The following is a 17,123-nucleotide window of genomic DNA, read 5'->3' on the forward strand; positions in this document are numbered from 1 at the left end:
TATTATGTATTTTTTTCATCTTCTAGAACAAACATGAGACTAAAAACTGAGGGGAAAAAAAAATCTTATTATGTGAGATTGCTTCCCATATGCCCAGAGAAAGGAAGAAAGATGCATACAAATGTTCAGCATGTGCAAGTTTCTTGGAGCATGATTGGTTCCCTACTTAGGAGTGGAATCCAGTGAAATAGGACTCCTCTTTTAAAAACAAAGAGTAAGCACACAACAAAGGATAAGTGATCAAATGATTAGCCAGAGGGTAATAGGAATGCAAGGGAAGAGTGACAGATTGCATATTAGGGGGAAATCTGATCTGGAAATTAATTTGAAGCTTTCTGCAACAGAGGCTGCAAGAGAACTAATTTTGAAATCTTTCTGAAGGACATAAATATATGAAAATTCTGACTTGCTTGTATATAAAGTATCGTGTAAGAAAGAGGACTAGGGGACAAATAAACTTGAATTATAATTTAGAGGAATTTTCTTCTCTCCCACCTTAATTTTTTAAAAATCTGTTTTTTCTTAGGGTGAAATACGCATCTGCTTGTAGCTTACCATGAGAAATTGTGTTAATTTACTTTAAAATTCTAGTGATTTAGAAATATGCATGCTGTAAGGTTCTCTGTGGTTGAATCTACATTCTGTTGTTGTATGCAAATAGGAGAGTAAGATCAGGACAGCAGATAAAAACCTCACCAGGCACAATCAACAGCTACAAGTCAACAGGAAAATATACTTGAATACTGGAAAAAATAGAGCTTTTAATTATGAAGAAGTGAATAATTCCTTATTTAGTGACCTACCAAATGGTTTTCATTTGACCTCGCGGTAGGTAAATGTCACTTTGTGTTAATAGAATTCGCTTTCTTTATAGGGACCACATACCTTTCCTCAAAATTTAACATTAACTGCTATAGTACAGCAGTGTCTGAGTTCACATGTGTTTTAAGGTTCAAAACATTCCTTTAAAAAAAAAACCCACAAACTTACTCAAAAATCAGCTTATGGAAGTTTGCTGGTTTACCTTTTTAAAATTTATGTTTTAAATTTAAAGCATTGATAAATACACCATGGTAAAATTATAAAGAATTACTAAATACAGAACAGTAAAATTTGAACACAACACATGAATTTTTGTCAGGCTTTAAATGTAGCTGAACTTTTGTCAGCACATTGCTAAAATTACTTGGTGCTGAAGGGTGGAAATTAGTTTCAAGTAGGCTTTGATACTTGTTAAAGCTGTTTGTAAAGCTTGATTTTTTTTCTAGTAATTCTCTATTTTTTTTTTCATTCATATAAATATTTGCTGCTTGTGTAAAAGAAAAAAGTGGCACCAACAGTATGTGAAGGTGTCAGGTTAGTGGAAGTTGTCATTTTAAAACTCTCATTTATGCCTTTGATCATTTTATATAGCAAAGGAGAAGAGTGATACAGTGAAGTAGCTTTCGTATTTATGTGTATGTATTACTACTTTCTTCTGAATGGAATTATAAACGCTTTATTTCAAGTCAACACTCCTCTCAGAGTAACTAACAATTTCTCTTCTGATTCACAGCTCCTGTGTAGTTTTGCACTTGATGTTGTTGTTGGGATCTTCCTGGTAGTAGCTTTAGCAAGAGAAGCGGAGATCTGTCACTGATAATCCTCTTACCTCCCGGGGCCAAACCATCCAGCATATAAAGAACCCCTTTCAAGTCCTATTCTTGTCTTTAAATTTCTGTCCTAGGTTTATTTAGTGCAACAGTAATTGAGCAACAATAAAAACTGAGTCTTTAAAAAAATCTATTGTATTGCTAGAAACAAATCTTATTATTTACTCTCATCATTAAGAATGTCTTAAGAGACTGAAGAGGAGGGAGAAGTGCCGCAGCCTTGTAGTCTGTCACTAGCCTGTAGGTCTGTTTTCCCAGGTAAAAGGTCAGGCTTATATATTTTGAATTGTTTTGCCTTTTAGTCCTTTGGATTATGTTTTCCTTGTTTCAAGACTCACATCGCAACAAGTCTCTTTGGAGGCATTAGGTAACATCAGTACAATACTTGGGGCTTTGCAGCTGTTTTTAAAGGAAGTATATGAGAAAATAAATTCTGATTCTGGTGCCATGGTGTCTAAAATATAGCTGAGATGTTCCAATGGTAACCACTCTGGTTAAGCCGTGCTAATTGTTATAACCAGGGATACTGGGATTCCTCTACTAAATCTGTTCTGCTTCTGTTTGCAGCTATGTCGTCTTATCTTTTAATTGTGAAGTCTGAACTTCCTGGTGCTGTTGCAGGGTTCCTAAGTGGAGACGAGAGCGGGTAAGCAAAAATGCTTCATATGTTCTGTGTTTGTCTTAAAGAAGAAAGTGGTTCAGGGCTGCTGAAGGAGACGGGTACTGACATTTCCCTCTGATCTCACAGACTAAAAAAAATTAGTTATTTACAGGAGTTCTTGGAATATGAAATGTATTTGGCATGTGGAAGCCTTCTGCAGCACACACACACAGAGTGTGATTCTTTCCTCATAGCAGTTTCCCATCAGAGGACCTTAAAGTCAGTGGCAAAACTCCATCTACAGAAATCTCCCTTCTGTAAAAATGTAAAAGGGGAAGCAGGAGGGGACAGGAGGAGAAACATTTGAACTGCTGTCATGTTATCACTTCACATATTTCAGAACCACAGTACAAAACCCATCAGACATTTAAATTTAAATATTTTGTTGTCTTACTCCAATAATTGGACTTGTCTTGGGAAGAATGCCAGCTTTCCAGACTTGGTTTATAATTCTGTAACTTGGCTCCCAGTAAAGAAATTATTCTTCACAACTGAGCTATAAAGCTGTGTGTAAGGAGCGTGTCCCTCAGGATTCCTGTCAGAACTGTTGCAAGAAATCTGTGTCTGTGCTAAGACAAACATTGCATCTTCAGCACTGAAGTATGTTGTTTGAGTTGTTCCAGTGCTACCGTCATTCGTAAAAGTGTATCTTAGACTGTGGTACAGCTGTTTTTCAACACTGCTATTTTCAGATGTTTTGAGCTCAGAACTTTCTCTGGGTTGAAGTGTGGTGAAATTGTCTCAAGGCTGTGTGATGCTTATATTATTCCCGAATGTTGTGAGTGAACTTTAAAGTTTGAGATTAGTTTTTTAAACTAATATTTTAGTTTTTATATTTTATATATTGTCATTTATAACTTTTACATTTTATAACGAACATTTTGAGAAATGAAGTGTGGTGGTAATTTTGCTTCCTGTCTTTCTGCCCTCCTGGCCCATGCAATATGCTTTTAGTAAGGGGCTATTTTTTAACTGCTATGTTTCATGTGTATATGTTGTTTTTAGTCTGCTAATGTATCTCTTCCAGCTGTGGTAGTCCTCGGCTTTTCATTTGGGTGCTATCACCTTCTTCAAGATCATGCTTTTAACTCTTCCACTTTTCATACACAGTGGTGTTTTGCCTGCTGCTGTACCTGCTGCACGTGCGTTCCACTCTGTCTGTCCCCAGATTTGGCACATATCATCACTTACTGCTGTTCTTAATTTTCTGTCAGCTCTGTTTATGCAAAGTGACTTTCCCAAAGGTACAGTTTTAAACAGACACCTTATGAAAACTCATACTAGGTAGGATCTGGAGGTCCCGCATGCATGCATGCTGCTCAAAGAATTATTCTGCCTGAAAAAGGCAGTGTAAACAACTTCTTTATTAAGGTGCCTATTTGATAACACTCCCATGAGCTTTATCAAGGTCCTAGCGCAGATCTTCTGGATGTGAACACACAGGTTAAAGCGGTTGTGTGGGTTGTTACAAATCACCTGAGCCACTGTAATTCTCAGTGTGCTGTCAGCACTGCCGCCACCCATACTTCTTCCTTAGCTGAAATTACAGTTTGAGATGGGAATGAAGTTCAGTTTTGCATTTAGAAAGAGCTGAAATCGTCTGTAGGAATACAAACCACAGCTCAGGTGGTAAGCTGATTGTCAGCCTGGGTCTCGTTCTGTTTCTGCTTGTTACTGGGAGTTGCTTCCATAGATAAATGTTTATTTGATGCAATTTGACTCCTCTAGTCTTTGCCCAAGCAAATGTTTCAAATGCAGTGGTCAAGCTGTATTCCAGGTACATGCACACAGCCGACCTTCTCTGCATGCCCACATCTATATTTCATGTATTTTGCCATATTAATTGCCGTGATATATTGTGATCTTTGGTTTCTGTGTATTTCTTTGCAGATGTTAAGAGAGTTTTTTTACTAATAGAGTTTTTAAATTGTAGTAAATTGTTCAACAAAAATAGCTAGTCAAATAGCAACCCTAAGAAGCAACTTATTTATGCAAAGGGCATAAATATTGACTAGTTTGATTGAACTTCTTTAACTTGAGCACTTGTTTCCAGATGTGGTTGCACAGCTGTTCTGGTTTTGTTAAGTCGTTCTAGCCTCTGATACACTTTCATTTGGGTGCAGAATTTATCTTTAACCGTAGTTAGAATGTATCAAAAGTGTCAGTTAAACTATCTGTGAAAATATTTTATATGCGTGAGCCCTCCAAAGCCATCCATTTGGGAAAGCCATTTAAAGAATGTTTTGCGGGTGGAATTATTTTTATAGATAAAGGTTGGCAGGTGTGCCTGTGTTTGAAAGGCTCGGAGCCAGTGTGTAATACGTCTTCGTGTCTTTATTAAAAAACAAAACCATACGATATGAACACTTGTTAATTGCAAGTTGAGATGTTTCAGTCTGTGTGCATAACAAGAATTCCACGTAGTTTTGATGACACGAACATCCTTTCCAATGAGGATTGTGTTAAAAAGTTGTAATTTGTGAGCCCTCTGTTAACATTTAATGACCCTGTCAGGAGGATGTGATTGATGCAATTAAGTTGTCTTGCTTGTGTGTTATATAATTGATACGGACTGAGAGTAAGATCCTAATTTAGAACACATGAATCTCTTGTCCTGTTGCATTCAGGAATGAAATTAAAGCGATTTATAAATGTCTGCTTTTAGTTAAAAAATGGGGGAGGGAGGAGGAACATCTGCATGCCTAAGCATTGTCAGTAGAGCCAAGGATTTATATTCCATATTTCATATTTGGAATGCTTTTATCATGTAGGATTAAACTTGCAGATCAAACTGATTTTAAATGCAGTATCAAAATACTTACTCTGCCTTTGCAAAATAACTCTATTCCTACAACAGTATTTTGAGGAAAAAACGGACACATTTTTTGGTAACCAGTAAATGATCCACTATTCAGTTTTTTGACATCTTTTTAGATAAAAGAATTGGTATTCCAAAATTAAGCAGTTTACAAAATTATTTTTTCTCCTTCCTATCACCTCATTGCAGTTTTCCTCTCTCTTTTCCCCCCTCGTCTGCAAATGTCTTTTCATTTACCATAAAGTAACCAAAAAAATTTTTTTCTCTGAGTTTGTGAGCTATGATGGCAGCAGTGGATTTGCTGTGTACTTAGAATCAGGAGACTTAAACCAGAGGTCCCACGTGTACTCGCAATGCAGCATTCATCATACTTTTGCCTCCTGCTATGACACTGTTCCTCCTAATCTGAACATTCTCCATACTAGAAAGAATGAAAAAGTTTAAAAATACGTGAATGCTAGATGATAACAGTGTGAAGAATACCACAGCAGTGAGCTATCTTGGCAAAGCTGCTTTTTCACTGTAGCGGTAGCAGAGGTAGGCTAATAATACTTTTTTTTTTTTTTTTTTTAAGAATTATGTATTTGGAGTAATTTTTGATATAGACACTGTCACTTAAGGTTGATTTTAGTAGGGTGAAGGTGCCTTCAACCTTGAAATTTCTGTTATTTATATATTACATATTTTTTCAAATGAGTGATACAAGTGGTTGTCTGCAATGTATGACAATAGTTAATATATATATTGCAATTTTTTATTTTAACACAGGTGTTATGCTACTTTCCTTATGATAACTTGAGGTGCTGCCTGTTTATTAGGTGCTAACCATATCCTGGACTAAATAAACCTGAAGGTCAAAGACGAAGGTGTTTATAGGTAGTAAAGTCAGGGGCTGATGTGCAAGATGTTTATCAGTACCGGATATGGTTATTACCAAGTTAGGGGGAACCACCCTCAAGATGTTTTTGTTTCTTAACTTTTCCATCTGTACTTTCCTCAATTTTGAGATGAGATTTTGGTACTTTGAATAGATTTTAAATGCATTAAGACTTCATATGCCTCTACAATGTTTTTTTTTATATGTATAATTTTATGTTTAAATATTGTAGCAGATTTCATTAGTGTAATTTCCATCCTTTATATTCTTTAATTCTTGTGTGGATGTATGCAAAGAATGAATAATCACTTTGTGCAAAGTTAAAGATAAGAAAATCCTCTCCATTGCTCTTCTTTCTTATATCACATCTGGACAGCAGACTTAATTTCAAATTAACTGAAAGTTGGCTTACTTTTGGTTTTCTTCTGTTATTTGAATGCTGTGATGATAGGTGTGATGAAACTAGGGCACACAACTGAATTTCCAAACAAATAGGTTGGGTAGCTTAGCTTTCTATTTCACACCTCTTGGAAATGGTAAGGAACTAAGGTCACATAGGAGTAATAAACTGGAAGCAAAGTTTAGCAGTAAGTGGGAATTAATGTTGCTGTTTCTTCCAGCTGTGTAGACATCCAACTCGGTGTATTCCAATTCAAGATATATGTAGGGTACTATATAAGTACTTCTGTTGGAAATCCATAGAGTATGAAATACCCTTGTCCTATGATCATTGCTTTGAATAAAGGCAAGGATTTGCATATGGTGCTGCTGAGAAATAACTTCACACACATCAGACTCCTGATCCATGCAGACACTGGCCCATGGAACGTTGCCTGCAATGCTGGTTCGTTCCAGGATGGCACTCTGCTCCCTCGTTATCTGGGAGCTCCATTTTATATGACGATAGAGAAACCAGGACTACAAATTCATGTAAACAGCATGTGAAGTTGGAAATTATTTATTTTTCTTGTCCTAGTGGTTATTTTGTCACAGTTTTAAAGCAGAACGTATTTTTTAGGTCATAAATATATTTTTCCAACAGGTCTTGGTACCTTGATGGGAGACTGCTGCTACTGATTACTTCAGTCTGCATTGTTTTTCCTCTTGCGCTTCTTCCTAAAATTGGTGAGTAATTAAAGGAGAGAAGCAAATATTATTCTACTTTAGTAGCAATTACAATTGAAGACTTTAAAACCTTAATGGGTTATTTATTTATTTTAACTGGCAGGGGGCTGGTGATGGTGGGGATTATTTAAGTTGTTGTAATGTGTTCTGCCTTCCAGCTCTGCCTAGTTAACCTATTACTTGGGTTGCAGTAGTATTTTGTCTGCAATACTAAAATAAAATCTTTACAGCAGAACATTAAAGAGCTGCATTTACTTACAGCATGCCATTAGTGGTAAGCCAGTTCTAATTCTGCCCTACAAAACTACATAAATGATCTGTGACAGGCAGTTGGAATGTTGTTATTCTGAGTCCTAAGCCCCAGATACCAAGCACTGTAATAGAAAACATGCCTAAAATGTAAAGCTTTAGCCGTACATTAGGATCACTTTCCTTATAAATTCTCTTTTATTTTTACTGTTATTTTACAGGCTTTCTTGGCTACACAAGTAGTTTATCATTCTTCTTTATGGTGTACTTTACTCTTGTGGTAAGTTAAAAATCTGTGCACACCTTATCTATTTGTTTTCTTATTGTTTGAATATTTTCATAAGCCTGTTTTTTGAAATGAATTGTCTTCCCCTCCCCCCTTAACTTTTCATGTGAAATTTAGAGCTTTCCTTAAGTTCAGTATGTACTTGCTTGGACGGGTTACATTTGTTTTGCTGAGGCATGGAAATGTGTGTGAACCTTCAAGCATGTGAAAATATTTTAAATAATTATATTTTGGACTGGTAAATGCAACAATATTTTTGTTTTGCTGACGGTGCAGTGAAGGGAGCTGGCACATATACTTTTGTTTCCCTACTAGTAGTGGAATGGAATTCTGTTTTCTTAGCTTCTAACTGTTACTTACTGCAACTAGTGCAGAAGAAAATTTAATATACTCCAAAGAAATTAAATTTACATGTATAGTGGAGTGACAGAGTTCAAAAAAAAGGCAAAGAAAACTAGAACTTCATTAAGGCACTTTACAAGATTCATTAATACGTCAATGACCTTATTCTTCTTTCCCGCTGAAAGGAAAAGTTCTTTTCTCTGAGCCATACGGGGGTTTTTAACCCTGATGTTCACCCTCTCGAGGCCCCTTTGAGGTAGATGTTTCCAAATACCACAAGTGAGACCTGCTAGGCAGATCTAAGGGGGAAGATGTGCCTTTAAGTTGCACTGTTTTTCTTTTTACAGGGAAAAAGTATGTTAATGCACATGTGTAATATGTAGTACAACTAAGCAACTGGCACTCTGTCATCTAGGTATAGAAACAAGAATCTTATTTGGGAGCCTGGAAGAATGTTTCCCCTCTCCCCTGTCATTCTGGCTTGCATTGACTTGCATGTAATACCTGTTTTACAAAGGGATAAACAGAGTTGAAGGCAAGTTGAACAAACATGCCATCCAGGAGACCAAGGCAATCCATTACAAACTAAACCATGTGATAAAACCAAACTTCAAAGCTGTCAAAATATCTCCCTAGGGTATCCCTGGAGGATTGCAGTGTTTGTAGGACCTTGGGAAGTATTCTTCCAAAGCTGAACACTGAGAAGCAGCCACAACCTCTCGAGAGCTAATGGAAATTCATTTGTAATATTTATAAATTAACTTAACTTTTGACCTCTCTCTTAAAATGTATCTTTAAAAAAATAGGAAAAGCACTAACTATAGTGCTGAAATAGACCTTTGTCTGAAGCTAGGTGCAAGAGTTTTAGAACAAGTTCAGCTCCTGGATTTCAATCGGAATGTGTATGCATCTCCAAAGAAAGCTGTTGTAATGGGTGGATGCATTTCCAAACAATTTTGGGCTCAGAAAAGGCAAGTGTGTAAGCAGGACTTGTGTGCAGATACGTCAAGCTGGGATGATTTAAGCTAGGGTTTAGTTTTGATTCTCTGTCAAAAAAGTAGGTAGAAAGTACTAACGAAGGAGTCCAGAGACTACTGGATTTCTTACAAAATGGTTAAATTTCTGTTCTTGCTCTTCGTTGTTAAGTTACAAAGAAGCAGCCACAATAAATCTAATTGAGGTCGAAATTTTTAAAAGCCGTTATGGATATTTAAAGAAAACTAATACTCTTCACAGAATGCTTTCTCTGACTTCTTGAGGCACTGAAACTCAAAGGCATTAAATGCCGTTTAGTTTTCATATTGAATGCTTTGAAGTGGGTGAGATGTGCTGTTGAAATGGTGTTTTAGTTTGCACAATGTTAATTTCTCTGTGGCAGATATGTTTTAATTTGTTCCAGAAGAAAACTGTGTTAGTCATATGGAATTCATACGATTATATTTTGCATATACAATAATTCTGTGCATTTTCATGTGCATACCATCTGTTCATCTTTTTGCCAGCAAGCCACAGTTTGAATACAGCCTGCAGAAAAAACAGGTACAATAGACAGCATATGTCTTGGTCAGTATGGACTAGTGAGTGCACTGAGCACAAGGTCTAGAGACTAGGCTTTGTTCTCCGTGCTCTGCTGCGGGGCTTTGGCAGGTCATTGATCTCTTCTCTGTGCTTCACTGTCTTTTCCTTTAAAGCTGGTATACTGGTCATAGTCCTCACTTGGGAAAAAGTGAAAACACTGAGATGAGATGAGCTGGGAGAAAAATAAATATATGTAACTACTAATTCAAAGGCAGATTCTGTCAAGTCCTGAGCACTTTTGTTTCTGATGGTTGGAACACTTTCCTGACTTGAATCCTAAGTGAAAAGAAATGAAATGTGATTGTTAAACTTTTTTTTTTTTTCTCTGCTCTTGCTACATTGGATGTTGGTGAAGAGTAAAGACATTTTTCTTTTTTCTGTGGAGACAGCGCTATTGGTAGATTGTTCAACAAAGGTGTTAATGATTCCTGATGGTATGTTTCTCAGTCTCTTGTTTATGTTCCCAGAACCAAATGTGATGCAGATTGGGAACCTGCCATGTGTAATGAATGATGTTGGGCACAGAGTCTCTCTTTGAGTGCTGTCAGTACTGCTGGAAAAAAGGGATTCCTGTTTTCCCTCTGCAGGATACGAAAAAGCAACATCACTGAGAATATTAGAACATTCTGAGCCTCTAACTTTATTTTTTAGCAAAGTGTTTGGTGTGGGTTTAAAATACCCTATTTCCGCTAGAATCTCTCTTTAGGTTTTAGATTTTTTTCACTTAAACGCAAATGTTTGTTATGCTCAAAAGACAATGTTTATATGAAATAGGCTTAAAGTTCCAGAGGAAGATTGTGCTGCCTGCATGACTGCTCAGCTAACTGGGCTGTGCTGCCAACTTAAAAATCTCCTCCTGTTGGGGGGGAACCTCATTAGGCTACAATTGGAAACCTAAACAGATTTGAATAATGAAGCAGGTGGGCAAATATAACTACAGATTTTAAATGCACTTAGTGCATTTTGTTTTGTCGCCTTTTATTTCCATTTCAATCTGTTCTTATCTGCATTACTTTTATTTTAGAAAAATGTTCTTCAGCTTTTTAGGTTTGGCTTGTCTTGTCCTCCCTTTGCAACGTTTATATATATCTCTGCTCTTTAGCTTGCAGGAAACCCTGTCCCCACCACTGCCAGACACACTTCACTTTCCTCAAAGCTTGCCCTTTAGCTCCGTGCCCCTTTTCATTGCTCAGGATGCCTATTTCCAGCCTTAGCCAGAGTTCCCACAAAGCCTTCTACTTTGGAGCCTTCAAAGCATCTCCTTTATTTCCCCTGTCTGGGTGCCTTTAAATACACAGAGATCTCAGTGAAGAATGCCTTCTGGCTCAGCCTCATAAAGGTCTTTGGCTAGCCAACAAGCGTGGGCTTCCTGAGGAGGTATCACAGCCATGCATCCACGGTTGTGGGACTGCAGCAGTCTGCATCCGTGTCTCAGCTCGTAGCTTATTACAAGGTGTGTGCAAGGAGGAGATGAAGCAGGGGAGACCCACGTGACAGAGTGACACGTATGTAAGATACATGCCCAAGTTGTATTTTAGTGTTCGGTTCTTTCCTTCTCCTCCCTTGTTCGCTCTTCATTTGAACTTCTTGATGTGCTGCCAGCGTGTTCTTGTCCTTCTCACACCCTGCCTCAGATGGGGCTGCAGATCACCTTGCACAGAGGGAGGCAGTTCAGCCACTCGAAAAGCAGCTAAGAACAGATCTCCTGGTATGAAGCAGTGGCAGTTCAGTGTCAGAAACATGGCTGGAGGATTTCCATTGATAATCCTTTTTCCCAAGGTTTGCAGACTGCTGTTGAGCAAGCTGCTACCTTGCTCTATATCTTGAGTTGCTGTGAGTTGTTCTTACTCATGCAATTTAGGACGTGTGTTATTGCCACAATGGACTCAGCGTGCTGTGAACCTGCAGTTTCCTTTCCCCACGTTTTGTCTGGAGGTAGCATTTGTTTGCTTCTCCTGGCAGCGGTGACAAGAAGGAGCATCTAATCCTTATCCTCTGAGAAACACCACTTGGCTGCAAGCAAAAAACTAGTTCTTTGAGCCAGGAGAAGTGCTCTCTTCCATGTTCTTTTTCTTGTGGATCTGAGTCTTTAATTAAGTGTTTAATTATTTGCTCTAGGCTTCAAAAGAATTATAACCTCTAAAGCCTACAATAGGAAATTAATTAGGGTAAGGAGTGCAATGCAACTATCATTTTAAACTAGGGTCCTGAAAAAGGAGGTAACATTTCTTATTTTAATTTCCTTTTGATTTTCAGCTCTGTTATTTGGCAGTCCCTAAACCAGCAGGGTGTAGCTAAAGCCCCAGTGACATTCTGGGACAATAATTGCATTTATTGTTTTTCCTTTGCTTTCTAGTCCAAACCATATGTTTCTGCCTTTTAAGATTAGCCCTAGGCTCTGCTCTATCTCTGTTAAGGGCTTGTCTACTTAGGGAGAGAGCCTGGGATAGCTAACACAGCAGCTCTTCTGTACGGGAGGCAGTCAGTGTGGAGCACAGAGAGCGAAGGCAGAGTGCTGGTTATATTTCAGTTAATGTCAGAGCTCATTTCAGTGCACCACCTCTAGACAGGCACGCCATAAGGCTGCCAGCTGTGCATAGTGAGCAGCTGTATGGAATGGCACTGACAAGTTTTTCTGTCAAGTCTCCCTCCTTTTTGTGGCCTCACTATCTACCAGTCAAGCCTGTCAGTTAACTGTGGGCATAGCTCCTTGCTTTGTACCCCAGCAGTCTGATACTTTAGCTATCTATATCTAAATTTAAACTGATTTTTAGGGTATCATTCATACATTAAATATGCTGTCGTTGCAGGTTATGATAAAAAAATGGTCGATCCCTTGTCCTCTACCTCTAAATAGTGCCATAGAAACTTTACAGGTAAAGTGCATGCTGGTTTGAAGTTCTTCTAATTTTATTAGCAACTGTAATGCTTTTTTTTACATTAACACTTTCAGAATTACTTGTAATTTAAATTCCTTTTTTTCTTAATCATCACAGAAACTAAAAAGTTTCATGTCTGTGGTTTGGGCTTATTCTTTCATTATACCATTTTTTGCATATATGTCTTACAGGTTTCAAATTCTACTGGGGACTGTAAAGCAAAGCTCTTTCATCTCTCAAAAGAGGTAATCTCTATTAACAGTACACAAACTTAAAGGAAGGGGTGGATTTTAAAGAATTGGGGTTTAAACTCTATGCAGGGTAAGCTATTCTTCTGTAAAATTAGTTACAGGCTGCTGAAATATTTCCTATACCTGCTGCCAAGTGTTATCCAGTCTCACTCTTTCTTGTTTTATATGAAGGCTGGCAGTACAAGTTAACATTTATGAAAACATTTTGCAAATATGACCAAAGTATACGGTATAACAGATGCAGCGGTGGTCAGCCTCATGATGCGGTCGGATCAAACCAATTTAATATGCCCTCAAGTGGAAGTCAGTGCTGCTTGGCTGTATGCACACTTTTAGTTCCTTGTGAGGTAGAACAGGTTTCCTGAAACTGCCTGGACCTAACCTTATTTTTTTTCTTACCTGAAGCTAATTCTTCAGGCCTAATGCAATCTTGTGCATTTCACTGGATGCCAGCTCTGGTATTTGTTAATTACTGTGGCATTTAAATCATGTCACCACCCATCAAGACTTGCAGGAGGGGAAGTATCATCTAGAACTCCAGCCTTCGTGGGGTGAAGAGGAAGGGAAAAAGGGAAGAATAAATCTGGGGTGCAGAGGAAGGGAAAAAGGGAAGAATAAATCAGGCGTAGGCCTGTAGCATAGTGGAATTTAAGAGAGGGACACAGTTGGTTGCATTTGTCTGAAAAAACAAAATCCGCCCTCCCAAGAAAAAGAGGAGGGGGGAAAAAAAAAGCTTGGGCAATGCAAACATGAGACAAATGTTATCTGTAGATCAAAGAAGAAATTTTGCTTTGACCAGAAACATCTACTGTGAGATTCTGGGCTTTTGTTTGGCCTTTTGTGCTTTGAAGAATCTCTACTTCTTTTTCTATTTTAATTTTGTCAATAGAAAGTGGCATTTTTTTACCAGTGTGGGCTTGATTATGTCAGCATAAAAGTGTTTGCTATAGCTCAGCTTATTCCACTTGGCAATTGAAGTAAGCTATACTAGATGATTCATCTTTTCTATTACAAGTTTTTGGAATAATATACCACTAATTGTGTGGTTGCAACTTTAATTATATAACTATTTTAAACTCTAGATGCATGTTGTGTTTTTTGCGTGCTGTATCCAAACTTTTGTGAAGAAGTAGTAAGACAGCAGTGAAGTCAGGATGAAGGACAGATAGCTCTGGATATTAGAATTTAGAAAACTTAGAAAATGTCATGAATGATACACTGACTGGGGCAAATTCTACTCTTCTTACATAAGTACTTGGCCTCAATGTAGCTAAAAAAGAATCTTTCAGTTGTTGGCTTATAGACAGCATGATCTCTCCTGGTCACAAAATAGTAAGCTCTGACCACCACTTGAAGAGATACTAGCTGAAAAGGTCCGTTTTTTTGTGGAATGATTCAGAGATGCCATTCTGTGTCATGGAGATTTATTTCAAAGCATTAATGTGGAAATATTTTCACTGACTTCCAACACTTGTGAATTCTGAATTAATCCAGATATTTTTCCAAACATCTGTAATAACAAACAACCTACAAGATGTTTTTCTTCTTTTTTTAGAGTGCTTATGCAATACCAACTATGGCCTTCTCTTTTCTCTGCCATACCTCGGTCTTACCCATCTATTGTGAGCTCCAAAGGTAATGTATGAAGACACACGTGATATTAAAGTATGATAGTATTTCTGTAATATTTGCCCTGAATTAATCTTGAATAATTTTTATTTTCAAGTCACTGCCATCAAACAGTGCGAACTAAGCAGCTTTCATGTTTTTGGGAAGTGTACAGTCTTAGTCTGTACTGGCTTTTCCTCTCTTACAGGAGAGTGAAGTAGCAAATATGGTTCCATCATCAATTGTCAGTACATTGTCCTGGCCTGGACAATCTGGAGAAAAAAGGTCATTTGCTAAGGTACTTACTAGTTAATTTTTATTGCTGTAACTGAATCTGCATTTGGCCACATCTGATTCAGTGGTTTTTTTGACCCAGATTCTGTTCTCGGCTCTGAATATGTATCATCCTTTATAAATCAAAATTTTGATTTAAATTAATAATGTGGTATGTCTAAATTCCCTACAAGATGGGGACAATGTTAGTTGTTTGTATGAAAAGTGTCCTTTAATTACCAGATTAAAAATACTTATAAAACCCCTAAATATTATTGACAGCACAGACCTCAGGAAATACTCTGTGGCCTTAAATTAAGAGGCTGCTTTCTTATGAAAGGCAAGCTGCTTTTTTTTTTTTTTTTATAGTGTAGATTGCATTGTGTTTAATAGTCAATTACAACAAAACAGATTAACACTAATTTTCTGGGGTTTTTTTGTGTTTTAGTCCCTCCAAAAGTAGAATGCAGAATGTAACTGTCACAGGAATTGGTCTGAGTTGCCTCATTTACTTTCTGTCTGCTCTGTTTGGGTACCTAACATTTTATGGTAAGTATATTCTTCAAATATTCTTTAGAATGAAGGCTAATAATAAATGATAAATGCATTCTGTCTGGAGTACTTCAGGCTTCTTTGGGCGTTTATACACATGAATCCTCATAAATCTTGTTTCTGCGAAGACTTAAGAATATGAAATCATAGAGTGGTTTGTATTGGAAAGGACCTTAAGGATCTTCTCGTCCCAAGCCCCCTGTCGTGGGCAGGGACACCTCCCACTAGCCCAGGTTGCTCAAAGCCTCATCCAGCCTGGCCTTGAACACCTCCAGGGATGGGGCATCCACAGCTTCTCTGGGCAACCTGGGCCACTGCCTCACCACCCTCGCAGTAAAGAATTTCTTTCTAATATCTAGTCTAAATCTCCCCTCTTTCAGTTTAAAGCCATTACCCCTTGGCCTGTCCCTCCACCCCCTGATCAAGAGTCCCTCCCCATCTCTCCTGTAGCCCCCTTTCAGCACTGGAAGCTGCTGTAAGGTCTCTCTGGAGCCTTCTCTTCTCCAGGCTGAACAACCCCAAGTCTCTCAGCCTGTCCTCATACAGGAGGTGCTCCAGCCCTCTGACCATCTTTGTGGCCTCCTCTGGACCTGCTTCAACAGCTCAACATCCTTCTTGCGCTGGGGGGCCCAGACCTGGACGCGGTACTCCAGGTGGGGCCTCATGAAGGCAGAGTAGAGGGGCAGAATCACCTCCCTCACTCAACCTGCTGGCCACGCTTCTCTTGATGCAGCCCAGGATCCAGCTGGCCTTCTGGGCCGTGAGTGCACACTGTGGGCTCATGTTCAGTTTTTTATGACACTTGCCCTACCAAATTCTGCAGACATCTTTCATTTTCATTTGTTGTAGAGTTTATGTGGCAATTTAATAACTCTGCATTTGAGCTTTTGAATAATTCTGGGTACAGTTATTCAGTTGAGTTTAAACACAGATGACTTTGGTATTCTTGCATTTCCCAAATACACGGAAAGATTTCAGAATGCTTATCTCCATAGTGGCCATTTTTTATAGGTACATCCTAACCTTGGCAGAAGTAGGTGACTGTGTCATACAGCAGTTTTAGTATTCTGTCATATAACGTCACAGTGTGATGCCTTTTCTAAGAAATGTCATTTGGCTCCGTGTATCCTGCTGTGAATTTCTGTTACAGTATTTGTGCTCACATAAAATGCATTGTCATATTGAATCGCCTCTGCTTGGTGATCTGTCTTCTGGAGTAGTTTCATATAAATGCATCACAGTCATCTCTGAGGGTTCTTCTAATGTCTTCTGAAAACTCACCCTTTTTATGAGATGATCACATGCTAACCTGTGTTGATTAGAATCAATAAAAATTCTTATAAGGGACAGTAGGGCAATAAGACCAAAGTGTTCTGGTTAGGGTTTCCTCTCCTTTCAGAGTGTTTTATATTTCTTGATCATGGGGTTGAGATAGTGTGTGACAAAGCACCAAGAATATTGGCTTTCAGCAGGTAATAATTGCAGATTTCTAGGGAGTTTTGCACCTTTTTTCCCCCAAGTATAAGTGTATGTCAGACCACACCTGTCTGGAAAATATTCCTTTGACACTCAGAATTCTTTGAAAAATTATATGAGGAGTCTTAAAAGCCCTAATAGCGTATAGGCCACTATTGCTGTTTCTTGACTGTCTCTGGGTGGTTTGCAGGAAAATATAATCTTGAGCGCTGCTTGGAGAGCCAGCAGGCAGTGTGGGATAACCATCTGTCTCCAGATGAGATCTCAACAAGAAGTGGGGAAAAAAAAAGGGGGGGGCGGCGGAACTGAAAACTGTTCAGTTCCTTTTACCTTCACTGTCATGATTTCTCTGGGACAAGACCCTGTCTTCACCATAGTCTTTTATTCTGTTTCACTGGGAACATTTCTGGTTTTCTGCAAGCCTGATTTCTTTCAGTAACTCTTAGACTCAACAGCCTAAAACACTGGAACCACAGTGAATGTCTGTAAAAGATTT

General features: G+C 38.3%; 1 protein-coding gene across 1 annotated transcript in view; it reads left to right on the forward strand.

The window, feature by feature from the left end:
* Positions 1–17,123, forward strand: part of SLC38A6 (solute carrier family 38, member 6) — a gene marked incomplete at its 5' end in the record, with an annotated part of 38,280 nt that overhangs the window by 17,226 nt on the left and 3,931 nt on the right. The window contains 7 exons of the mRNA XM_010086376.1: positions 2,220–2,298; positions 7,051–7,133; positions 7,604–7,662; positions 12,399–12,464; positions 12,659–12,712; positions 14,274–14,353; positions 15,048–15,148. Coding sequence (XP_010084678.1) covers positions 2,220–2,298; positions 7,051–7,133; positions 7,604–7,662; positions 12,399–12,464; positions 12,659–12,712; positions 14,274–14,353; positions 15,048–15,148 — 522 coding nt within the window. The remainder of the gene's footprint in view (positions 1–2,219; positions 2,299–7,050; positions 7,134–7,603; positions 7,663–12,398; positions 12,465–12,658; positions 12,713–14,273; positions 14,354–15,047; positions 15,149–17,123) is intronic.

This window comes from Pterocles gutturalis, unplaced genomic scaffold (assembly GCF_000699245.1).
Source record: "Pterocles gutturalis isolate BGI_N339 unplaced genomic scaffold, ASM69924v1 scaffold2621, whole genome shotgun sequence".
NCBI classification, from domain to species: domain Eukaryota; kingdom Metazoa; phylum Chordata; class Aves; order Pterocliformes; family Pteroclidae; genus Pterocles; species Pterocles gutturalis.